The sequence below is a fragment of the Leucopleurus acutus genome (genome assembly GCF_964270905.1).
Source record: "Leucopleurus acutus genome assembly, chromosome: 12".
Taxonomy (NCBI): domain Eukaryota; kingdom Metazoa; phylum Chordata; class Mammalia; order Artiodactyla; family Delphinidae; genus Leucopleurus; species Leucopleurus acutus.
Genome location: NC_139154.1, coordinates 58,610,774 through 58,637,622, shown reverse-complemented (window position 1 = coordinate 58,637,622; position 26,849 = coordinate 58,610,774). Strand labels below are relative to the sequence as shown.

General features: G+C 34.3%; 1 protein-coding gene across 3 annotated transcripts in view; it reads left to right on the top strand.

The window, feature by feature from the left end:
- The window catches only part of MAP4K3 (mitogen-activated protein kinase kinase kinase kinase 3), a 189,765-nt gene that overhangs the window by 143,048 nt on the left and 19,868 nt on the right, over positions 1-26,849 (top strand). For all 3 annotated transcript variants that reach the window (XM_082851871.1, XM_082851870.1, XM_082851872.1), the window contains 9 exons: positions 6,621-6,679; positions 12,328-12,366; positions 12,615-12,668; positions 15,136-15,178; positions 16,388-16,547; positions 17,414-17,526; positions 20,556-20,597; positions 22,905-22,989; positions 24,392-24,471. In XM_082851871.1, the coding sequence (XP_082707997.1) occupies positions 6,621-6,679; positions 12,328-12,366; positions 12,615-12,668; positions 15,136-15,178; positions 16,388-16,547; positions 17,414-17,526; positions 20,556-20,597; positions 22,905-22,989; positions 24,392-24,471 (675 nt within the window). The remainder of the gene's footprint in view (positions 1-6,620; positions 6,680-12,327; positions 12,367-12,614; positions 12,669-15,135; positions 15,179-16,387; positions 16,548-17,413; positions 17,527-20,555; positions 20,598-22,904; positions 22,990-24,391; positions 24,472-26,849) is intronic.

Below are 26,849 nucleotides of genomic sequence, written 5' to 3'. Positions count from 1 at the left end.
TTCAGAATTAGGCATATGTAGGCTAGAATGACAATAGTGACATTTGTTGTGGAAATAAAAGACCACAGAATCAAAAGTTTAAATTGACTGTTTTAGGTATTAATATTCTCCAGGAAAATACAACATCAAAACCAGAAATATACTACTTTTAGAGTTACAAATATTCTTTTCTCTACCCTGTGTGTAACTAGCCTAGTAACTTGAGTGAGTTATCATGGCTCTGTTCCCTAGAACTACCTCCCACACCCCTTACATAATCAGTAGTTTCTTATGATAGAGGGAGCAGCTGACAAGGGAGTCTTGTGACAGAGAAGGGGCTTTAGGGACAATTAACTTGTGGATAGTTCTGGCAGAAGAGGGATGAATGAAATATTTGTCAGATCCTACTATTTATAAAATCAACTTTAAAAAGCCCACTTTTAATGATAAAAGCTAACACTTACCTAGAAGTTTTTTTAAACCAGGCTTTATATTCTAAACACTTTAAATATGTTAAATTTTAATCCTTGTTTTACAAATAAGGGGATTTAAAGTGCATAGAAGCTGAAATCGACTTTAACCACCCAACTAAATAATAGTGGAGCTGGGGTTTGACCTAAGCACCCTGGCTCAACAATTCCACCTAAACCACTATTGCCTCTACCCAACAATGGCAATATTTTTTTCCCACTAATACTGGTCTTGTGCTCATGCTCTCTCTCTTTTTAATCAACATATATGTTCCATAGTTATTTTTTTATTGTAGTAAAGTATGCATAACATAAAGTTTACCATTGTAACCATTTTTAAGTGTACAGTCCAGTGGCATTAAGTACATTCATATTGTTGTGCAACCATCACCACTGTTGATCTGCAGAACGTTTTCATCTTCTCATGCTGCAACTCCTTACCCATTATACAATAACTCCCATTCTGCCATTCTATTTTCTGTCTCTGAATTTTTCTGTACTCTAGGTACCTCATGTAAGTGGAATCATACCATTATTTGTCGTTTTGTGACAAATAATATAAGTGACTGGCTCACTTCACTTGGCATAATGTCATAACATCTTCAAGATTCATTCATGTTGTAGCATGTGTCAAAATTTCTTAAGCCTGAATAATATTTCATTATATGTATAACCACATGTTGTTTATCCATTCATCCATCAACGGACACTATTGTGAATAATGCATCTGTGAACCTAGATATACAAGTATCTGTCAAGTTTCTGCTTTTAGTTCTTTTGGGTATATAACTAGAAGGGGAATTGCTGGATCATATGATAATTCTATGCTTGATTTTGGGGGGAATTACCATATGGTTTTCCATAGCCGCTGCATCATTTTACAGTTCCCACCAGCAATGCACAAGGGTTCCAATTTCTCCACATCCTCTTTGACGCTATTTTCTGGTGTGTGTGTATGTGTATATTATTGAAGTATAGTTGATTTACAATATTCCATTAGTTTCAGATGTATAGCATAGTGATTCAGGGGTTTTATTTAAGATTATGTTCCATTATAGGTTATTATAAGATACTGGGTATAATTCCCTGTGCTATATAGCAAATCCTTTTTGCTTATCTATTTTATGTGCAGTAGTTTGTTATTCCCATACTCCTAACTTTTTTCTCCCCCTTCCCTCTCCCTTTTGGTAAGCATAAGTTTATTTTCTGTGTTTGTGAGCCTGTTTCTGTTTTGTAAATAGATTCATTTGTATTATTTTTTAGATTCTACATATAAGTGATATCATATGATATTTGTCTTTGTCTGATTTATTTCACTAAGCATAACATTCTCTAGGCCCATCCACGTTGCTGGAAATGGCAATGTTACATTCTTTTTTATGGTTGAGTAATATTCCACTGTGTGTATATACCACATCTTCTGTTGATGGGCACCTGGGTTGCTTCCATGTCTTGGCTATTGTAAATAGTGCTTCTATGAACATTGAAGTGCATGTGTCTTTTCAAATTAGTGTTTTTGTTTTTTGATGTGAAGTGTCCATAATTATTTCAGTCTCCTACTTTCATAGTTCTAAAACCTTAGCACTGTGAACAGGATTTCAACTCTTAAATACTTACTGCTAGCCACTAGAAACCTGATGGACCCAAAATGTCTGGCTGTCATCTTAGTAGACAATTGGCACCAAGATGACAGCCCTAAATCTTTTGGGACCAAAAGAAACATTTACCCCCTTAAAGACCTTGCTGCCTAAAACTTCCATGTCATCAATGCTTTCTGATTGTTTTAAGTGCTAAGGGTATTCATCTTATGATTTTTGTAAATGAATTTAGAATCATTCCTATAGTAAAGGTTTTTTTTTAATCAGACAATCATAATATATGAAACCAGAGTAACAGAGCTTGAATTTTAACATTGTTAGTCAGTAGAAAGGTCTTTAAATTTTGAAAGATGCCTGAGTTAAAAAAGCAAAGCAAAAAACTCAGCAAAATTCCATAATAATAAGAGTTTTGCCCATAACCATAAGAATGGATATAGCCGGTCTACAAGATGCTGTCTTTACATTAAAAGGTATTACACATCTGTTCAGCTGCTGCTGATTTTTTCTAATTTTCCTAGTTCTACTAGGCATTTTGGCCCATATACCAGTGAAGAATATATTGAAAAGTAAGAACAGTTGACCCTTAAACAACAAGGGGATTAGGGACACCAGCAGTTGAAAATCCGAGTATAACTTTATAGTTGGCCTTCCTGTGACTCTGCATCTTTGGATTCAACCAACAGCAGATCACGTGATATTGTAGTATGTATTTATTGAAAAAATCAGCATATAAGTGGACTCATACAGTTTAAACCCATGTTGTTCCAGGGTCAACTGTATAAAGCACTATGTTAATTACTGTGGAGGAACATAAGTAGTGACATAATCATTGCTCTGAAGAAACTTACAGTGTTCCTGAAAAAGTAAGAATAAAGTATTTAGGTTATAATTTAAAACATGTCCAAAAGATATACCCAATTTATCATTATCAGTAACCATAACAGAAGTACTACAAGATTACCCCTGAATTAGGTCAGAATTGAATAGTCTATAAATAAAGTTAAATTTATTCTGGAAAAGATACATCAACTTTGTTAATTTTAAATCTGTTAAACTATTACTTACTATAAAATTTATGTTGTATGGTCACTTTTCTTACCTATTATATATGAAGCAATTTCTAGGGAAAACTCACCTTCATAATTGCACAATTACAGGACATTTTCTAGAGTATCAAGACTAACCTGCTTCAACTGTACTTCAGTAAAATTTAAAAAGGAAAAAAAAAAAACTAACCTGCTGATATTCATTTCCAGCCTTGCTATACAAAAGTCATGTTTATTCACTTTGAGTCCCCTTAAGTCTTCTGCTTTTATTAGTCAGAACACTGCTTGTTCAGTTAGTGTTCTGACCCTACTTGCTTTTCTTTTTAAGAAATAAGAATTATCGAGGGTTTAGTCCCTTTTTACTTCTGTAAATTATCTACCACATTAAAAGGTGTCTCCTAACACCTTACTTGTGTGCCATATTTTCTCATTTTTTTGATGAGGAAAAATTCTGCTATTCTCTTTTTTCTTGGTTAAAACATATTGTTAAAGTATTTTTTCTTTAGTGTTTTTGTAGCCAACTGTAATTGGCTACAATTCTTTTTGACTTCCTGCTGTTTTCTCATCAGGTATAGATAGACTTTGTAATCTCCAGATGGGTTTTAAAAAAAAAACAATAATAAGATTTTCTTGGTCATGTATTTTTCTTTTCCAGTGTTCCACGCCACATCCTCTGTGCTTTTTCAGCTCTTGCTGGGACCATGTCTTCTTAGAGGCTCTATCCGAGTTCACAAGTACTCCTCTATTCATTAAAACACTGAAGTTAGGACTTTCTGACCCCAAAAGATATTTTAATTGGGCTTAGGTTGACCATCTTAAATTTTTTGCTGAGTGTTCAATTTGAATCTGTACTGGGCTATTGCATGTTGCCATCCATGTTGTTACTGCTTTGACTTTGTGTAGTTAAACACTGTCATTCATTAATAAGTTGATGCCTGATTTATGCTACTAAATTTTTTATGTCTATCCTGGCATGTTCAAATGTATTCTTATTTAGCTTATAAAGAATGGCCATGTTTTACCATCATTTTATAGAGTTATTTTGAGTGCTTTTCCAAGCATAACTTTGGTAGCATTTTTCTATTACAGAATAGCGTCCAAGTCCCTTTGGAAAGCATTTTAGATCAGTCTTTCTTAGACTACCCTAAAGATATGTAAATGACTACTAACTTTGCCCAAGTTTCCCTTTTCTTCCTTTCCTTTTTATTTATTCTCATTTTTCTTGTCTGATTTGCTGTCTGAATTCCTGCCATATAATAAGTGCTTAGTAAATAATAGTTGAATTAAATGAGATTAACTACTTATTAGAAGGACTTAGTGCAATCCTTTTCCTTGATGACATGCCTAGCACATGGGTTTTGTTTTTGTTTTCTTTCCCTATGGATGCTAAAACATAACTTGATTTACGGAGAAGGAATTAATAAAGAATGAAACCCTTTCAATTTTAGCTTTTCTGGTAGGGCTTAACACATGCCACATTTAATCATCAGACCTGGATCTGTCAGCAACTTCTCCCCATCCTGAATGTTATTCTGTATGTGAATTTACAGTCCATTTTCTATTAAAATATTTCATTAGTTATTTCAGATTCTTCTCTTACCTTCCTAAATATATCAGTTGATTTTTTTAAAATTATTATCATAAACCTGGTAACTGTCATGTAGCAGATGAGCTAGCTATTCTTAGGACATATCTATATTTATATAACACAAGCCATGGCCACTCTGCACAAATTACGCTTTTGAAAGCTGTCATTTGATTAAAGGCTTAACAGATTATATTGGCTAAAGAGGTTGCTGGTCTGGTAGAAGGGCCCAGTTATGCATAGCTGAAGAAAATGAAGTTGAATTCAGAAAGGTATTCATTGAGATTAGTACTTTTCTTTACTAAATACCAAAGATTAAAGTCTCCTATATAAAGTCATGACCACTTAAATAGTGCAGCATAATAACTGTGTGGCAGTCTTATGATAATAGCAATTTCATCCTATTAAGATCTATCATTACAAATTAAAGAGAACAGGTATCCGAATTTCATTAGAATTTTATGTGATACCAGTGTGACAGTTCACTAATCTTTTTTGTTTATGATGTGTTATCTCTTCTGTCACTGGTAAGAACATATATTATTATGCATGGAAGAACACAATTTTGAAGAAGACAAAATTTGAGCCTTGTCTAAACCAGGCTTTTGGCTTTTGGCTTTTAACTTTTCACTTAAATGTGATGTATTGCTTAGAAGTCTTGTATGTCTAGGCTTAGTATTTGTGTGATCTATAATTATCTATGTATATCTTAATGAGACTGAAGTGTTAGTTATCTGTTTACAGTAAAATAAACAAATGGCATTTGAACACGCATTTTCTTAGGGCCTAATTAGTGTGTGCCAGGTACGATGCTAGACCTTAGGCTGTGGGGAAAAAAGATGGATTTAACAATTTTCCTTTGTTTGAGGAGCTTATAGCCTGGCTACTATTTTTATAAACTTGTAAATAAGTTAATTAAAAGTCAGTGTAAACACTAGAGGAGAACTATGTGTTAAATGCCGTGGAGTCGCGAAGAAGGTTACACCTACCTTCCTGGACAGTCTTGGAAGGCTGCTCCAAGAAGGTAACTTTTGCATTAAGTCCTCATTGTGCATCTGGCAGTATCTTGTAAAACTAGATAGCGCTTTAAGTACACTATATTCTAATGAAAATAAAATTCATTTAAAATGTTAAATATTCCCCCTTAATCATTAAAACGGTGCTTGAAATACAGTGGGAGAAAACGAAACTGTACTTTCCGTGGTTGTTGGAAATCATTTTTTTTCCTCAAGAAGGCATTTCAGTTGAGCACATAGATTGTTAGTTCCTTTAAATTTCAGTTCTTAACTCTACAACCTGCAGCGTTCAGTGGAAATGTTTAAATAGTTGAAGAACTGCCTTAATAATATTCGTTTGAAGTTTTGCTACTTAACTCTTTAAAAAAATATTTAAAGTCCTTAAATTTAGTTTATAATCTTGTGCAATTTCACATGTATAATTCACTTTGAAAGACCACCTTCTTTTTAACCTTTAAAAAATTATTACCTGCATGAAGCAGTAGTAGAAATATGTGAATGTGTATATATACATAATTATTGCAGATTTTATATACAAAGTCAAACCAAGATTTTTGTTGCTTGTTCTCTTCTGTAATCATTTTTGCTTCATTATAGCTTGAGCATAAATACTTTTTTCATTCCAAAAACTGATTTTTACAAATGTTAATTACAGTAGCAATAACCATAAATGAAACTTGCATATGGTGTTCAAACAAGTTCCCAGGAAAATTTTGGTAACTTAAATAATAAAATATATAAATTAAGACTACAAACTTCTGAAATCTTTTATTGTTGGAAGTCCTACCTTGCTTTCTTTTTAAGAACATATAGCAATACAGATTTATTTGAAGTCTGGGGTTTCTCTTTTAAAGACAATATGCGTTAGTGTATCATGATTTGCGATACACTACTATTTTGCTGAATATTTTATTCTGTACTATTAGGATCTACAACTAGAATATGGACAAGGACACCAAAGTAGTTACTTTTTAGGTGCAAACAAGTAAGTAAAATTCTTTTAAAATTAAATTTAAATTTAAGAATACTTAAATTGCCTTAAAATATGTTATATATTAATTGTATTTTAAATATTTACAGTAGTAAATTGTACTAGTCTGGTAGATATATTTTATAATATGCTTTTAACTTTTCTTTATTACTACCTTGCTAATCATCTACTCAATAATTGTCATAATGGGGAGAGTCACCTTAAATTTTTTGTATCAAGCTACTTTGTAGACCTTACCTGTTAGAGAAAGTAAGTACATTCCAACTAAAGATGAGTATATGTTTCAGCAATTTATTTCTTTTATTTGCAAAGTTGACCTGTTTATTACTTACAAAACTTGCTTTGGTACATCTCCCAGATGTGTTGGCCTATGAAAACAGATGGAAATATTCGCACTCTTTAAAAATCTTTGTCTTAACTTTTTAGCTGTCAAGAGTCTTTTAAAAAATAGATAGCCGTTAAAATATGTCTAAAGGTTTAAAAGTTATTTATTTTATGCAAGAAATAAATCCAACGGTTGTTTAAGGTCTGCAGTATACCAGGCACTGTCTAGGTGGTGCAGCACGGTGGTGAAAAGGCAGCTCACAAGGTGTAACAATTTAAGATGTTCGTAGGCCTGAATTAGCAAGATATGGGGACAGGACTCTGCTCTTCCCCGTAGAGTCTCATTTCCTGAGTTCATGGATGAACTATCATTATAAAAGCTAATTTATAGGGAAATATTTAAATTGCCAAAATCTCCCAGCTATGTAGATATTATTTCAATAATCAGAACTACTTAAAATTTCCAAATATAATTTCAGTGACATTAGAGGGTTGAGACATATTATATACCCATATTTTAGTTAAAATATGTTAAGTTAATATCTTAAGTTAAGCAGGTGACTAAAAGACAAGCAACTCAGATTTAGAGATAATAACGCAAAATCATGTTTCTTTTTTTATAAACGAAATGTTTAAATACTCTTTTCTTAACCCAGAAACGGCTTTGAATGACAAGCTAGAGAAATGCATTAGTTTTGATTTTGCTGAACTTCAGTTAAATAACATGAAGTTTTTGTTTTTGTTTTAAACCTTATGTTTCCTAAAATGGAAAATAAGTCTAAAATTTCCCTGGTTGAAAAATGAAATTTTATCAAAATAGTAACATTTGCTGTTTATAGTTTGTCTTGATTTGTTGATGGGCAACAAAGGAAAGTTTGTCTCATAATGGGTTAGCAAATAAATTCTGACGTGTTTTTGTGTTATTTTGTCTAAATTTCAGGTCACTAGTTTTAAGGATCTTGTTAGCAAAGTTTGATGTATTTTTAAGAGATTGTATAATTTTGAAAAATATTTCATTTACTTTGGTTTATTTTAAATATATTTTTATATTATATACTTGCAAAAATACCCCCAAAATGGCCTATCATTAAATGCTTTTCTAGATTCCTTAGTCCCCATTGTCTGATGTTTTGATTGTTAGACATTTTCATATTATATAGTTACTTTGGCTAGGTAAATGTTAATAATTTCCCCAACCTTCATTTTTTGATTAATTGGATCCCTGCTTAAGGAACTTTATTCTATATAACGAATCACTGGCAAGGTAGGTTGCCCCAAAGTTTGCCCTTTGGCTGTGTTTCGTGTACAGGTATATACATACATGTGACATGAGCATGGATGTAGCACTTCTCTTACGTACTGCTATGTCTGCTTTATTCTTGTGACTAGGCAGTGTTTTAAAACTCACAGGATTTCCTGCTTTCTCCATAGGTGATCAGGCAGACAGATTTCCATTTATGGGTTTCTGCCTATTCCAGACCACGCAGGAACTAAGTTTGTTTGTTTTTTTAACAGAATGCATATGTGTTTTGACTTACTGGGTTGTTTTCTTTTGAATTGTTTTTATTGGGGTCAACTTTTCTGACTATTTAAACCAACAAAATACTATTTTTAAAAGAAAACTCTAAATTATTTCTGATTTTGTTTTTAAAGTAGAGCAAAAGTTCTAAAAATAAATTCTCTTCTAAAGACTTAAATAATAGTGAAAAGAAATTCCTGGCATAATTAAGTATAGTAGTAGTAAATGCCAGATCCAGAGTCAGAACTGTCTCTTGCTATAAACTGTGTAACTTGGAGAAATTTACCTCAATTTTCTCTAATAAATGGGGATTATAATAGTACCTGCCTCATAGTATACTAAGGGTGAAATGGAATAATCATTGTAAAGCATTTAGCACATTTAGGGTTTAATACACATTAGTTGCCCTTATTTGTAGTGTTTACTCAGTAAATGTTGATTGTAAGAGCAAGTGAATATGAGAGAATAAAATTGCTTTCTGGTTTTAAAGAAATAGGGAAGTTTTTTGGTTTGTTCTCAAATCTAATCAGGGCAGTACTTACCGATTGTTTTGAGTCAGTTAGGCAATTTTGAATGGTTCTGTTAACCAGCAGCTAATTCAAAGATGCCAAATACTTTGGTGGTGGTTTTTGACTTCTCTCCCTATCAGTTTCTTCACTTTATCAGTTAAATCTATGATCTATGTTTGCATGTTTTTCCATTTTTAACCTCTTCATCCAGATTTTCTGGTCATTTTCAGTTGACTTAGTAGTTCAGTATGAGGGCATCATTTTTGTTTTGTTTTATTCATTACTTTCTCAGAATTCCATAATAGAGGAATCCAAGTAGACCAGTGAATAGTGACATTATTTATTATGTCACATCCAGTATTGGTGATTAAATCAGTATCACATTTTTCTCCAACGCTCTCAAGATACGGTATAAATGAACCTTTATGCAAATTAGCCATATTTCATTTTCTCTTTTATAAAGGCTGAAAAGCAAATCATATTTTCTACTTTTCATTAAGACTTCATGAATTCTGTAACTTTATTAACAAAATATCTTAACATATAGTAGGAAATTTACAAGTAAATGAATTTAAAAATATACATATGAGTCCCTAGCCTTAGGATAGCTGCTTTTTCATGTTCTCTTATTCTTACAGAACGTATACTCCCAGGAAGATAATGTTTTAAAAAGTGGAATGCCATATAAGTCCAACTAAATATGGTAAACTGAAAATAAACTACATTTAAATTCTCCTCTTAATTATTTTCAAATGCTAATATTCTCTACTGGAAAAAGAAATGGCTCAAAAAATATTGTCACATGCTTAAGAAAAAGTTTGTTTTCACATCTTCTACGATGATGTGAAAGCCCACTGTACAGTTCAGAGATGTTACATTTAATTTGGTAAAATAATTTAAAGCAGTGCTTCCAAAATTTTTAGTCTCAGGATCCCTTTACGGTCTTAAAAATTATTAAGGATTCCAATGAGCTTTTGGTTATATCACTTATAAATATCAATATTTATAGTACTGGAAATTTAAACTGAAAACTTTTCAAAATATTTATTTCAAATAGTAATATACTCATTCCATGTTATCATAAAAAAAATTTTGTGTGTATTAAAAAATTCCTCATCTTTAAGAAGCAGTTCAGGGACTTCCCTGGTGATCCAGTGGTTAAGACTTCACCTTCCAATGCAGGGGGTGTGGGTTCGATCCCTGGTCAGGAGCTAAGATCTCACATGCCTCGTTGCCAAAAAACCAAAACATAAAACAGAAGTAGTATTGTAACAAATTCAATGAAGACTTTAAAAACGGTCCACATCAAAAAAAGTCTTTAAAAAAAAAAAGAACCAATTCAAATGCCACCTCTTAATGGTACCCTCTTTGCAACACCACTTTGTTCCTCTCATGAGACTTAGAAGCAGCTTTATATATGTCAGTATAATACAGCAAACATTTTGTTGAGGACCACAAATAACATTTTTTATGAAGAATAGCTGTTTTTTTCCTGAAACAAAATAATATTAGTAAGAAAGGTGGCATTGTTTTATATTCTTTGCAGATCTCCTTAACGTCTGGCTTAATAGAAGACAACTGGATTCTCATATCTGTTACTAATCTATTATGATATCATACATCTCATAGTCTCCAGAAAACTCCAGCGTTTCATTCTCAATGAAATAGTAAGAGTGAAAAAAGAGTGAATTAAGAGTAAAAAAAAAAAAAAAAAAAAAAAGTGCTTTAGATTATGAAAATAGTTTTTTTACCTTGCAGACCTCTTACCGGACCCTAAAGGACCCCCAGGATCCCCAGACCGTGCTTTGAGAATTGCTGGTTTAGAGAAATGTTGCTTAGTTGATAATAATAAAGAAAACACTAATTGAGTACTTACTGTGCTCTGAAATACTATTCAAAGAAATAATTAATTGTATCTGCAGATAAACATTTTGACATAGGTACTATTGTAATTCCCATTTTGCTTAGGAAAATCAGAGTAACTTATCGAAGGCCACATAGCTTACAGTGGCAGAGGCAGGATTCAGATTCAGGCTGTCTTTGCTTCACAACCTGTCATCATTTTGCTATACTGCCTCTAGGTAGAAGTCCTGTCGTCTTAGAGCTAGTCCTTGAAGAGCTTTGTGAATAGGTAATACATTTGACTGAAGTACCTTAATTTTTTTATCTGCAAAATAGGATTTGCAATTAGTTTATGGTTTTCCTATGTCATTTACAAGTCCAGATTTAAAACTTTGTCACTTTTTAATACTTAAATTGTTATTAAACTATCCTAATTAAAACATTTGATGGCTAAAGTCTATTCTATTAATTATTTATACCAGCTAACCATACCTTTCAGTTTCTCTGGTTTTATGCTTTGATAATTCTGAGGGCAGTTTTTTCCACTATATATAGGAAGGGGAAATGATTAGAGGAGAGTAAATTTTCTGCTGAATCACTTTTACCACAGTAATCTGTCAGTAACCGTATTTCTATCTCGTTAGCTTTAAGAAGGCTATTGAGTTTCTGATGCTTGAAGAGTATAATATAGGAGGTATGTTGCATGAACTTGCAGTGAAAGAAGTAAGGGAACTTCAGGAATGCCGTGAGTTCTCTCTTACGTTCCTGAATATCAAAGTTTTATAAATTGCTCCTAATGATAAAATCCTCGCACCTGGTCTGATACAGGCTTAGTCTCCCAAAAGTGTAAATGTGTTTGCCAGTACACCACTGGAGAACAGATACTTCAGGTAAGTGAGTGTCTTCTGTGAAAGCAAAGTGCTACTACATTCATGTATTCACATCACATGCATGCATGCTTTTGCAGAGATCCAACACGTTGAGTTTCATTTTGTAGGATTGCCTGAGAGCATGATGTTTTTTTAAAGTGTGTCACCTTTCTTACATTAAGAAAAAGAAAATATAATTTCAGGTGTCAGGTAAAATATTCCAGGTAAAATTTAAATCCTGGAAACCCCTGACTATGACCCTGCAATTATTGTTTTGTCAGTCCCAGTTGTGACATTTCATGGTGGGTTGTCCTTTGTCTGAATTGGTATTTTTCAATAAACACTTGGATTTATTTTGTTCATTTAAAATACATGTATAAAGACATTAGCAACAGAAAATAGATACCTCATTAAATATAACCTGATGTTTTATGGTATAGCGATGATCGTTACAGCAAGTTTTTAGTGAATAGTAAAAAAGTGTTTTAAATTTATAGATAAGGTTAAAGTGATGAAAAATTGTACTTAGTATTTCTTTGCTTTATTCACATTATTTTTAATTTTTATTTTTCTCCTAAGGAGTCTTCTGAAGTCTGTTGAAGAAGAATTACATCAGCGGTAACTTTAATTTTTAATTAAGCTTAAAATACTTTGTTACAGATGAGTAAAGTCCTTTACCCCCTTCTCTATCACGTAGCCTAAGATTGTGTTGTTGTTGTTGTTTTAATATCCTGAATCCTGTAAAGACATAGAAATAAAATTCTGTCCTACAGTAGCCCTTCCTGCATTTTCTAAAATTTCTTCTTAAGCTGTTTTGGTGGTAAAGTCCATTTGGTAACAGTGGAATTATCCTTCTTTATCCTTAGAGGGCATGTGGCACATTTAGAAGATGATGAAGGGGATGATGATGAATCTAAACAGTAAGTTCTGTTTCCATTTTTGGTAAAAGAAAAAGTGTCATTTGACCTGATTTAGTAAATCTGGCAGCTTAATATTGAAGTAATTTTAATATCATTAATAATATAGTATCATGGGCTGTCCCACAGTTTCTTTCCTTTTCTCTGTTCTAATTGTATTAGTCGGTTCGGGCATCCTTAACAAAATACCATAGACTGGTATTTATTTCTCATGGTCTGGAGGCTGGGCTGCTGGACAGTTTAGTTCCTGGTGAGAGCTCTCTTCCAGGCTTGCAGGTGGCTGCCTTCTCAGTATGTCCTCAGATGGACTTTGCTCAGTGTGTGCATGCAAAGAGGGAAATCTCTCTCCCTCTTTTTATAAGGCCACCAGTCCTGTCTGATTAGGACCTCATTCTTATGACCTCAGTTAACGTTAATAACCTCCCAGAAGCACTATCTCCAAATACAATCACATTTCACTGTAAGCAGTCAGAAAGAACCAAGCCTCTCCTTCAGCACTTGGCTTAGAAATCTCCTCAGCTAACTATCCGATTTCATCCCTTGCAGATTTTCCTTCCACAAAACACTAGAACATGAACACAATTCATCCAAGTTCTCTGCCATTTTATAACAATGATTACCTTTCCTCCAGTTTCCAATAACTCGTTCATCATTTCCATCTTGAGACCTCACCAGAATGGCCTTTAATATCCATTAAAGGACATTCTGTTAATGACTATTTGTGTATTCTCTAAGAAGATGGAAGCTTTCTCACCGGCTCTCCTCTTTTCTCATTGACCTCTTGCTCTTAACGTCTATACTTCTAGCATGTACCCCCAAACTCTTCCAGCCTTTACCTACTACCCAGTTCCATAACTGCTTCCACATTTTTATGTATTTATTACAATAGCACCCCACTTCTTAGTACCAAAATATGTCTTAGCTCATGCTGCCATAACAAAATATCATGGACTGAGTGGCTTGAACAACAGAGATTTGTCACAGTTCTGGAGGCTGGGATGTCCAAGATAAGGTGCCCGCAGATTTAGTTCCCGGTGAGGGCCCTCATCCTGGCTTGTAGGCAGCTGCCTTCTTGCTGTGTCTTCACATGGCCTTTTCTCAGTCTGTGCACAGAGAGACAGAGAGAGATCGAGATCGAGATCTCTTCCTCTTATAAAGCCACCAATTCTGTTGGATTCGCTCCCCACCCATATGATCTCATTTAACCTCAGTTACCTCCTAGAAGCCCTGTGTCCAAATACAAGCACCTTGGAGATTAGGGTTTCAACCTACAACTTTTGAGTGGACACAATTCAGTCCATAGCACAAGTTGATAAAAAAAGAACTTTGAAAAAAATTTACAAAGACAGTAAACATATCCTGTAGTTTAATGTTATAAATTAGTCAGTAATAGCTGTAATTATTACTACAGCTACAAAGAGTCTTACTATATAGTTGATTAAATTTCATCTGATATGTTTCAAATAAATAATTTGGATATAAATGTATTTTTGAGGGGAGAATATTTTCACTTACGTAATTATTAATATTTAGTCCTTTTAGGTTTGGGGGTTTTGTTTTTTGTTTGTTTTTAAAGAAAGATGCAGTTTCATGGTAGAGTGACAGAAACACCTGAGAAGCAGCTGGGGCATTGATTTTCCTTTCTACCTCACCACTCTGTGACCTTGAATCAGGTCACTTAACCTCTCTGGGCCTCAGTCTGCTCATCTGAGAGTATATGCTCCATAATCTTTTAATTTTTAGTACTTCTAGAACTCCAGTTCTGAGTTGTAAGGAATCTTAGCTTCAACCAAAAAATTCTGCCAGTAATTTCATAGAGTATGTATATAGCTTTTGATGAGCTTCATCAGAGATATTCCATATCTAACAGTAGTAAAAATGAAACTTACATTGTAATATATTTTTATATCATTTTGCTGTTTTTCCTTAAACCAACTGTTGCTTGTGTTTTTATATTATTTACCTTTCAATTGATATAAATTGGAATTGTGGCTATCTTTTCCAGTTTTAATTACTAAAATAATATTTGAAAACAAGAAAGCATATCTAGGGCTTCCCTGGTGGCGCAGTGGTTGAGAGTCCGCCTGCCAATGCAGGGGACACGGGTTCGTGCCCCCGTCCGGGAAGATCCCACATGCCGCGGAGAGGCTGGGCCCGTGAGCCGTGGCCGCTGAGCCTGTGCGTCCAGAGCCTGTGCTCCACAATGGGAGAGGCCACAACAGTGAGAGGCCTGTGTACCACAAAAAAAAAAAAAAAAGGAAAGCATATCTACTCAGTTACTTTTGAATAATACTTCATTTAGCATAACTTGAACATTTCACAAAGTATTTTGAAAATCGCTCATAACCTTAGAAAAAGAAACTTATTTATACAAAATTTTCTTCCATATCTTTAGAAAAATAATCATATTTTAGTAATGATTTGTTTGTAAAATGACGAGTTCTGATTCTAAGTGTTTATGTTTTTATAGTTCAACCATGAAAGCAAAAGTTCCACCTCCTTTGCCACCAAAGGTAAGCAGATTTGTTTCTCGGTTTGAATTGTGTATGTGTGTCTGCCACTTTAATACTGTATTAATACTTACTCTGTGGCTTATTTAAACTTGGGATCCACAAAGAAAAGTCATGAAGAAGTTACTAACCATGATATAAGTAGACAATTGTGATTGTTTTTGTTTGTCTTTTTTAAATCATCCAACTTGTCATTTGGTGTTTATTCTAAATAATAAGTTCCAGAAATTTGTACATGAAAATGATTAAATTAATGGATTAGTATTTCACTTGGGTTAGAAAACTCATACTTTTAATAAGTTTTTTTCTTCAAAATCTATAATCTACTAGCAGCTGATTAAGTTCATATGCATAGCAAATTCTAATTGTAAAATGGACTGTTTATAAAATGAGTTGTAAGGTTTGCAATCAATTATAAATTGATTTATAAATGAGAATTGGAGTCTGACCAGTCTAGATATCCAGTGTATTACTATATTTTGTTTTTATTTTACTTTTAAGAAAATCACGATTCACCCAGGTAAATAGGACTGTTCTTGCTTGTTCAGTTTTACGTTAGCAGAAATACAGAGATCTGAACTTCAAAGAGATAAGTGCTGAGCAGTCTTCCTAATAAGGGACACATTATAAGAATTTATAAATTCTCCAAACCTTCAGCTGACTGGAGGTTTTTCCATTGTCTGCACAGAGTTCCCCAGGTATCCCATATTGCTGAGTTAGTATTCTCTCATTTGATAAAATTTGAATTGGCATCTTCTTCTGCCCCCTGTCTGAAAGAGTAAGCATTAACATAAAAGATAATGAGTCACCTTAAAGAGACAGTTTAGATTAGCCTTGTAAGGAGCTGAACTTTGATTAGCCTGAATGTTTAAAATAAAAGGAGACTCATCTAAATTGGGGATCGTAAAGACCATTATATTTTTATTTGGCAAGTCTAAGTGGGTAGGCTTGTGAGGAATTAATAGAAACTGGTCTTTTTTTTTTCCTGAGAAAATATTTTAGGTGTACATTTTTAGGATATATATTAAGATTACCTGAACCAGATAGTTGAATAATCCAATGAGAGTTGAAACTCAACTAGTAAACACAGTTTGCAAGCCTCTGATATATAATAATATTTACTTCAGGGCAGATATTCAGTATTTTTCATGTTTAATGAAACACGAATAATTTCACGTTTAATCATTGGTCTCCTTTTCTGTATTATTTCAGCCTAAGTCCATATTCATACCACAGGAAACTCATTCTACTGAGGATGATAATCAAGGAACAATCAAGAGATGTCCCACGTCAGAGAGCCCAGCAAAGCCCTCCCAAGTTCCACCTAGGCCACCGCCTCCCAGGTTACCTCCACAGAAGCCTGTTGCTTTAGGTAATGGGGGAAGGGAAGGTGAAATAAGAATGTTGCCAGGTTTTCATAATGTGTGAAAAAAATGGAGGGACTCCCTTTAAGAGATTATTTGAAATTCCTTTGCGGAAGGGAGAAGGAAGGCAACGGCTCTAGAGATGTTTTCTGCTTTTTGCCTCATAGTTTGAAGTGTTTCTATGACAGGGTTACCTATGACCCAGTCTGGGGTATTTTGCCTTTTCTTTCTCATTTCATATCTAGCCTTCCCTCTTTTGGAGAATCATTTGTACCCAATTCGTTATATATCTAGAGTGTGGCAACGAGAGTAATTAAACTCTGAACAAACAAGGAAAATGTGTTTGGCCCTAGGCTACTTCTGTTTTAGAAAAAGAAGAGGATACCTTGCCTGGCTCCTTTATTTTATTTCATTTAATCATTTTTAGAAAAATGATTGTCAGTATCTGCTAGGTATTTGCCTCCAAAGTAATACTAGAAGGTACTGTTTTAATACTGTAAAGTGTCTTGTGTGTTATGCAAAAGAAGCAATTAAAAAAAGAGCAACTAATGTTTCTGGGATAACAGACTATAAATTGCCCCTTTCCTGAAAGTAGTTATGTATTCAGTATTTCTTTTATTTTTAACACAAATATATGTACTTAGATACAGCCTGAATTTTAATTTGCATATGTGAAAGAAATAGAGATAAAAGTAGAAGAACATATATATATAAGACTTTTTACAGTAGTAAATATTCTGATAGGGTAATCCCAAATGAAGGCTGAAACTGTCTCAGAGATAATATTTTTTGTTTCCTACTTGATAATTTTCTGAATGAAAATTTTCATAAAAATTAATCCTTTTCTAATATATTTAAATATATCTTACTGAAGGAAATGGAGTGAGCTCCTTCCAGTTAAACGGTGAACGAGACGGTTCATTATATCAACAACAGAATGACCACAGAGGCACAAACCTTGCGAGGAAAGAAAAGAAAGATGTACCGGTAGGTATTTATATTCATAAGCTCTACTTATATGTGTTTCCTTTTTCACTATTAAATTAGTTTTGCAGTTATAATTGATGGAACTCTAGCAATTATATATTTTAAATTTGTATGTTTATATTTTAATATATGAATTATAATGATAATAGATTGTTTAAATCGTGAAAAAAATGACTTCGCTATGGTAAACATGAATGAAAGCTTTCTACTCTTCAAATTATTTAGGCCAATTTGTTATATTGCATATTATAAAATGTGACCTCTGCATACGGCTAAACACTTAGTATTCTTGTGATTGTTGAGAAAATATTATTCTTGTTGATTAGAATGATTCTTATACATTGCTTTTACAGTCTAATGAACTTACTGAAGGAAGGACATGGACAGATAAGGAAAGCCATAGCTTCTACCTCAGGACAAATTTCTGTTACATAATTTGTGATATTACTACTCTTACTCAAAGAAAATAGCTAACAAGGAAGAAAAATTAAGATTATTTTCTAGTAGATATAAGATATCACTTTAGGAAAGGTGAAGTTAGCCTTACCAGCTATTCCTGTTACAAATGTTAGATAAAACACTATGACATAACTACTAAAACATAAATAGAATTTATCAGGGAGATTAAAAATTGTTAACATTTGTAAAGAATTTACTCTTAATCATCAGGCAACATTTGTCCATCATCATAGAACTTAAAACAAACAAAAAAAATCCTTAAAATTCGCAATTCAGCGGTTGCCAACAAGATCACAAGACAGTATTTTGGGGGAAGTTTTTGTGTATAATGACATTGGTTATTTTTCTAGAAATTTACAGGACATATGGTTATGTGCATACAGCTATACTTTGTGCACTAAGCACATTGTTAGAAGCTTTTGTTCTGTATCTGTTCAACTGTTTCATAAGATTTCACTATAGATATGACATTACCATTTTTTATAATTCAGTTAAAGCACTTGACTGGGGTTATGCATTGTAATTTGTGAAACTTAAGACATTTTTAACAAAAGTGAAATGTCCTGTAGGAATAATAGGATTTATGAAGTCTGTCCAACTGAGTAGTGCCTTTTTGCTTTCATCAGTTTAAATTTTAGCAGCCCTGCTAATGTAGTAGTATAAAAATGCAGCCTAATGATTTTGCAACACAGTATAATAACCTTTGAGAGATGAATACATTTTTTAATTTATGCACTTTTAATTCACTTTTTCTATCACCTTATTTTATCAGGATAAGGAACTAGTAATTAAACTAACAGTCTCAATAATTCTGAAATAAATATGTCATGACTGTATCAGGATAAACAGTATCCCTGGTATATTGAAACATGATTACAGTTTGTGCAGCTTCTTGAAATTATTTACAGCCAATTCTGTCAGTACTTAAGTTAAATCTGACAGAACATTCAGAGCTCCCTAATTAAAAATGATGTTTTGCTAAAATAGATGATATGTGATAAAAAATAAGTACATAAATCATTTGCAAAATGGAAAAAAATTATCAGAAATTGATGGCAGTATTAGGCTGTACATCCTCATAAACATATCTACAAAGTAAAATTTCATAGTCTTAATTTTAGAAATGTCTAAAAGTTACTCATGTAAGTAGTACTACACAGAATATTTCATTTGTATCATGTATATGAAATCAATTAACAGTAGCTTTTTAATTTTGGTCTCATTTAAACAATTCTGATTTATATGAGATTGAGAAAAAATTATAATGTCATTCCTTAAAACGCTGTTAAGATTAACCTCAAAAGAAACCTAGACTTTCATTAAATTTACGTTTAAATTATAATCTCTCCCAAGGAGATTCCTTCTCCAGGGATAAATCATATACCCCAGGAATGTAGCCCCTTGGAGAAATTTCTGGTACTGTTGAGAATATTGTAATAGATGAGCGATGTGCTATTTTTCCTCTCCTTAAATTATCAGTATACTATGACCAATGATTCATGCATTTGAGTCCATCAAAATTTAAAACTTCACTTGACAAAACACTCTGTAAACAAGGTTAACATAATGTGCAGACTAGGAGAAAACATTTGTAATATATATATAACAGATAAAGTATTTAAGTCTAGATATATAAGGAGCTCCAACAAATAGATAAGAAAAAGGTAACTCAGTTAAAAAAAAAAGGGGGGGCGGGGCGGGGGGGGAAGAATTCACAGAAGAGGAAAAACTGTTTTTTAAAAAGATTCTCAACCTTCCTAGCAATCAGTGGCATGCAAGTTAACGAGAAACACAGGAGAAAACATTTTTTACTCCTGTAAAAACTGTTATCAGTTTGAGAACATTAAGTGTCTGTGAGACCATAAGGAACCAGGACTCTCGTACATTGCTGGTGGGAGCGATATGAAGTGGGCACTTGGAAAGGCAGTTTGGCAGTCAGTATCCACTAAAATGTAAAGGTACAGACCCCATATTCCAGAAGTTTCACTTCTCACAACATATCCTTAAAAAAAAACATTCACACGTGTAGTAAGGTATGTGCAAGGGTGATCATTTCCACATTGTTGTTATAGTAAAAATTTGAAAATAATTTTAAATATCCAATAACAATTAGGGAATTGCTAAATAAAGTATGTTATATTCATACTGTGCTGCAGTTAAAGCAAATGAGTCAATGTACTTATGCTGTCCAAGACCCAATGTTAAGGCAAAGAACAAGTTGATAAACAGTGAATAACTGTTTATGTTCTAAAACATACACAAAAACAGTATTTCCGTGAGGACATGTATATAAATATGTGCAAAAAGGTCTGGAAGGATACACAAATACATGAGTACATATAATTGCCTAGAGAAAAGTTTGGAAGGATACACAATAAACCATTTTGGGGGGGCAGGTACTAGGAATAAGTGGAGTGTGAAAGGATTATAGGGGACTTCAGTATTATCTATAATGTTTTGTTTGACCAAGAGAATGTATTCATGTATTTTATTCTGATACATGTGTTTGAAATACAGTACTGATATACCAAACAACAAGAAGTATAATCATGCATGTGTTCTTTTTCTAGAAGCCTATTAGTAATGGCCTACCCCCAACACCTAAAGTGCACGTAAGTATAAATACCAAATAGGTTAAGTTCTGAAACTAAATACAATGACAAATAATTGCTTGAATGTGTACCTTTGGTTGGATTTTTTTGCCTGTTTGAAAGAATCCATTATTATTGAAAAAAACTAAAAGATTGCTAATTTACATATTAATTGATTATATCTGAAAAGTAACTTTTCAAAAGAAAATTACGATAAATTATACATTTTAAAAAGCTGCTTTATTCAAAAATTATTAATATTTTCTTTGCACATATTTTTGAAGGAATGTGAAAAATGCACAGTTATCAAAAACATAGAATTTTAGAACTAGAGGGAACATTGAAGGAGCAGCTGGGCCAAACTCTATTTTTTGCCCATGAATGAAACTGAGACCCAAAGATCTTAGTCACCAAGATCACAAAACAGCACCCAACTCTAACCAGACCTAGAACTAGAACGTAAATGTCCTATGTTATAGTCCTTGTAGGTTTTTTATATCTATATATACCATGCTGTCATTTTTAGGATTAAAATGATATTAACTCAATGTAATTTTAGGTTAGTATGGATAGAACTACATTTTCGCTGATACAAATCTCTAATCTAAAACCTTATGTAATACTAGTTTAGACAATGTCCATAATTTTTCTGGTTTTTAACCTCCCAACTCTACTATTTAGCCTTTTTACTTTTTAACTCTACCTTTTAATTAGTATAAAGGTCTAAATAATCATACCTCATTTTACAAAAAGAAGTTTTGAGTGTAAAGGGCTCCTGAGGCTAGAGATTTATATGTACAATAGGGATGAGATTTCCTGTTGGGCTACAAGATGAAATTCCTTTATCAGGTATACAGTTGACAGGGAAGAGCTGATAACTATGGACCAACTATACAAACTAGCTTTAAGTTGGGACTGGTTTGATTGTTTTGTACCTCATTTTGTCATTTGGATTTTTAAGGGGTTTAGCAATACCTTAATATGTGAATTTTGGTACCTATCTTAAAGGATAATTATCAGGGTTAGTTAAGTGATATAATTTCTGCCCTACACCATAAAAACATTTTTTATTGGTCTCCTACCACCTGGTGGTATTGCCAGGCTATTGTTCTTTTCTGGGAACTAAAATCTTAAAAATACTGGTTGGGGGGCTTCCCTGGTGGCGCAGTGGTTGAGAATCTGCCTGCTAACGCAGGGGACACGGGTTCGAGCCCTGGTCTGGAAGGATCCCACATGTCGTGGAGCAACTAGGCCTGTGAGGCACAACTACTGAGCCTGTGCGTCTGGAGCCTGTGCTCCGCAACGAGAGGCCGAGATAGTGAGAGGCCCGCGCACCGCGATGAAGAGTGGCCCCCGCTTGCCACAACTAGAGAAAGCCCTCGCACAGAAACGAAGACCCAACACAGCAAAAATAAATTAATTAATTAATAAACTCCTACCCCCAACATCTTCAAAAAAAAAAAAATACTGGTTGGTAGGTTTCTGTGAGTAAAAAGGAAATCTTAAGATTTAATATTTTGATTATTTTGTGTTAATATTTTTAATCCACTGTAGTCAACAGTAATGGCTCACAGTATTATCTCCCTGTTGGTAAAGAAAACATTCCTGCTCTAAAATGATGCACGATGCTGTCCTTACCACATATTTCTGTATTCTTTTTTCCGCAAGTTTTTGTTTGTAAAAGTAATTAAATGGGTAAGCTTTCGTGTATTTTTTTATTCTAACCAGAACAATAATTTCAAAATTAACATCTTACTCTTTGAATATCAAAAAACGTTCAAGTGAGTGATATTATTTTTCACTATAAGGTATTTATTATCTGAAAGGTTTGTAAATAAGCTTGATAAATAAATATTAACATCAAAAACTAAAGCTTTTTGTTGAATCCTTCCAGGGAGAATAATCAGATTGCTCAACTTTTTTTAAAAGTACATCTCTGTTTTGAGATTAAAGTCCGTATATGAATTTCAAATCAACCATACCTTTTCCACTTTGTAATATTAAATTCAGTGCTTAGTGCTATTTTTAGGCTCATGAAACCAAGTAAGAAAATTTTCACCTTTGTAGAGATTATGATTTCCTTCTTACCAGAGAATATTGTATTACTCTTAATGTGGGACATGTAAGTAATTCTTCTGTAAGCAATTATTGTGCAGAATTAGTTGCTATTACTGCTTTGTTTATTTGAGAAGATAGGAAGAATAAAATGATTCTTCTAAGTAAAATCTTATATCATCTGACAGTTGTGCCTGAAACCTTTGTGATACCACTGTAAGGCAAATGACTAGGACTCGTTAGACTTATTTGGTTATTTTTTGTTTTTTCCAGATGGGTGCATGTTTTTCAAAGGTTTTTAATGGATGTCCCTTGAAAATTCACTGTGCAACATCATGGATAAACCCAGACACAAGAGGTAGTACTATATATTTTTATCTGTTATCTTTCTGATTGTTTAGTGTTTTCATGAGACCAGGAAAGCACTCAGTTTTAATCACTTTCTGCATACCTTTCTGAAGAAAATTTTGTTACAATTTAAAAAGAAATGTTTTTAAGGTAAATATGTTTCTCTATGTTATTAGCAGTGTTTGAGGTGACACATGGTATTAAAATTTCACTGTGTAGTCACCATATCGATATACTGAAACCATATACTCTGTGCCATCTGTCTTTATAAAGATACACGTAGAGATATGTACAAACGTATGGTCTCTCCTTCTCTCTCTCTCTTTCTCTGTCTCTCACTCACACACACACACACAGAGGTATTCTTACTAAATCTTTCAAAAATCCAAGCTGTAGGTACTTTTATTTCACAGGTGAAGGAAATGACACTCAAGAGAGGTTCATTAGGCTTACCTGGTGGCACAGTGGCTGAGAGTCCGCCTGCCGATGCAGGGGACACGGGTTCGTGCCCTGGTCTGGGAAGGTCCCACATGCCGCGGAGCGGCTGGGCCCGTGAGCCATGGCTGCTGAGCCTACGCGTCCGGAGCCTGTGCTCTGCAATGGGAGAGGCCACGGCAGTAAGAGGCCCGCGCACCGCAAAAAAAAAAAAAAAAGAGGTTCATTGTTTCACAGCCAATCGGTAGTAGAGCTGCAGTTTGATCCCAGTTCAGTCCTGTCTGACCACAAAGCTTATGCCTTTAATCTCCCAGTACTAATCTTAAATACTGTGCATTATAGGAATGTTCTTGGCATTCTAAGTTGTTCTCAGGATACTTCAGTTTAGCCTGGAGAAGTTCTTCACCTGCTGTTTTATACTATCATAAAAACTGATCAAACAGAACCATGGCCAGACTTCTAATATCTTCTAGAAGATATTGAGTACCCTAGCAAGCGTCCCAGTTTTAGTTAACTTTTTAAATAGGCTGTAGTCAGATCTTGGTATTTCTGATGTCATGTTTATAATAATAGCCCATCTGCAAAAATACTTTGCGTCTGTATCAGCTGGTCTTGATTTGCATTCTGTATGTCAGTTGCACGTGATCCCCTCCAAGAGGGAATTTAGAAAAGTTGCTGCAGATTCTCTGCCAGTCCTTAGCACCCTCTGATGAGTGAGGAGTCCTAGCATGCCATTCTTCAAAACCTCTTTTCATAAAATTTTCTTCACTGCTTTGAGGCTAATATTTGCATATAACTCAATTCCTTGAGCTAGAGTTTCTAACTACTTATTTGCATTAAAATAAAAAATACTGCTTACAGACCACAGTAACTCTTTTTTCGTATATTAATACATATATACTTAATTTTAAATTATATAAATTCTTTTAAAGAGTATTTTATATATCAAAATCAGTGGATTACTTTTGTCATTTCAGATCAGTACTTGATATTTGGTGCTGAAGAAGGGATTTATACCTTGAATCTCAATGAACTTCATGAAACATCAATGGAACAGGTATGTTATTTTGTATTTTTCCTTTTTTTTTAATTCTTAAGTTATTGTACACAGACACTAAACAAGAAATGTTTCAGTGCTATGATTTGTTGCCTCTTCTGTTCGTAAAACCTTCCTAGAGCATATTCTATTCACCAGGTGCTAAAGACACACAAGATTAGTCCTCACCTTTAAGTAGCTCATGATCTAATAGATGAAACAAACATGTAAACCAATAACTGCAACACACTTCGAGTTAGATGTCACAGGAGGAGTGAGTACAAAGTATAAGCCACAGAGGTGGGTATCACTAGCACCTCCTGTGGGGAGATGAGAAGGAGAGAGACATTTAAGATGGACCGTAAATGATGATGAGTAGAAGGTTAGAGGATAAACATGAAAGCGCATGGCAAGCATGGGGAACTATGAATGGATAATTCGATTGGAGTATAGAATGAGTGTAGAATAGTAACAATAAATGAAGGTGGATGGGTAGGCGGGTGCCAAACCCCAGAGCTTTGTGTAACATGCTGATGATCAGATCTGTGTTTTAGAAATATCTGTTTGCATTGTGGTGAGAGGTGAGACTAGAGATTATGGTTAAACGATAAAGAAGTGTTTAGTCAGAGCAGAAGTGGAGAGGACAGAGGGAGAAAAATGGGGTTTGGAATTGTATGGGGACATTTTTGATTGTCACAATGACTTAGAGGAAGCTTTTGGCATTTAGTACCCAGAGACCAGAACTGCTGAACAACCTACCCACAAAAATGATGATAATGATGATGGTATTAATAGCCAATACCTGTATAAATCTTACTACGTGCCAGGTACTGTTTTTAAATGCTATTAATCTTCACAGTGACTCTTAGAAGTAGATACCATTATTATTCTCATTTCAGATGAGAAATCTGAGGCTCAGAAAGTAGCTTTTCAGAGATCCCACAGCTGTTAAGTGGCTGAACTGGGATATGGACCCAGGCGAGCTGGCTCCAGAGTCCATGTCCTTAAATACTTCACCATACTGCCTCTCCCGCTTCTACCACTTCTATAGAGAAACACAGGACTTAGAGAATTAAGGAGCTAGAATTGGCCAGACTGAATGACCAGTTCAACAAGGAGGTTAAGAAGTCTAGGTTGGGGCTTCCCTGGTGGCACAGTGGTTGAGAGTCCGCCTGCTGATGCAGGGGACGCGGGTTCGTGCCCCGGTCCGGGAGGATCCCACATGCCATGGAGCGGCTGGGCCTGTGGGCCATGGCCGCTGAGCCTGCGCGTCCCAAGCCTGTGCTCCACAGCGGGAGAGGCCACAACAGTGGCCGCGTACCGCAAAAAAATAAAAATAAAAATAATGGAAGAAGTCTAGGTTGACTTCAGTTTTCCAACTTGAGTGACTGGATGAGTGACAGTACAACTTGGCAGGATGTGGTATACAGAAGGAGAGGTCAGTTTGAAGGGAATAATGATGCATTCAGTTTGGTAACGTTGAGTTTTGGGTGCCTGTGAGATGTATGACTAATTCTCCATTATTAATATGAATCGATTACAAATAAAATAGAAAAATCCGTAAGTAATGATAATTTCTTCAAAACTAAACATTTCCATCTTTTCTCATCACAACTTTTTTTTTTTTTTTTTGCGGTTTGCGGGCCTCTCACTGTTGTGGCCTCTCCCGTTGCGGAGCACAGGCTCCGGACGCACAGGCTGAGCAGCCATGGCTCACGGGCGCAGCCGCTCCGCGGCATGTGGGATCTTCCTGGACCGGGGCACGAACCCACATCCCCTGCATCGGCAGGCAGACTCTCAACCACTGCGCCATCAGGGAAGCCCATCACAACATTTTTTAAACGGATTTTCTAACAAGATCCTTAACTGATATACTTACTCTAAATCTTAATCTGGAAGGAGGTATACAGTGAAGTGGCTGAAAAACACATATGAACTAGGGAAAAAAAGATAAAGGATCTTGTTATTTATAATAATTAGTAAATAACAGTCAAAAGTGGTAAATTTTTTTGGATATAATAAGATACCTAAAAATCATAGTACTGGTAACAATATTAATTGTAAGGAACAAGACCAATGTCATGTTTACATGGGGTAAGCATTTATCAACCTAATTTAAAGGGCTGTTAAGTGAAGGTACCTTCAACCCCCCCCATTCCCACTCTGCAGTAATTCCCCTTCTTAGGTGCTTTAGCATTTGAAATTACATTATTACAGTAATATTTTCTGAGCTAAACATGCCCATCAAGGTGAATGTTTTCCCTCCCAGAGGAAGCCTATAAGAGTAGAGAACATGTATGTGTGAGATCTTAAGTTTTTCCATCTTCCTGTGAAATTGATTATTAGGCTGGTTTTCTCTGTACTCTAAGGAAAGAAACTGGGTGGCATGAGTCTGCTAG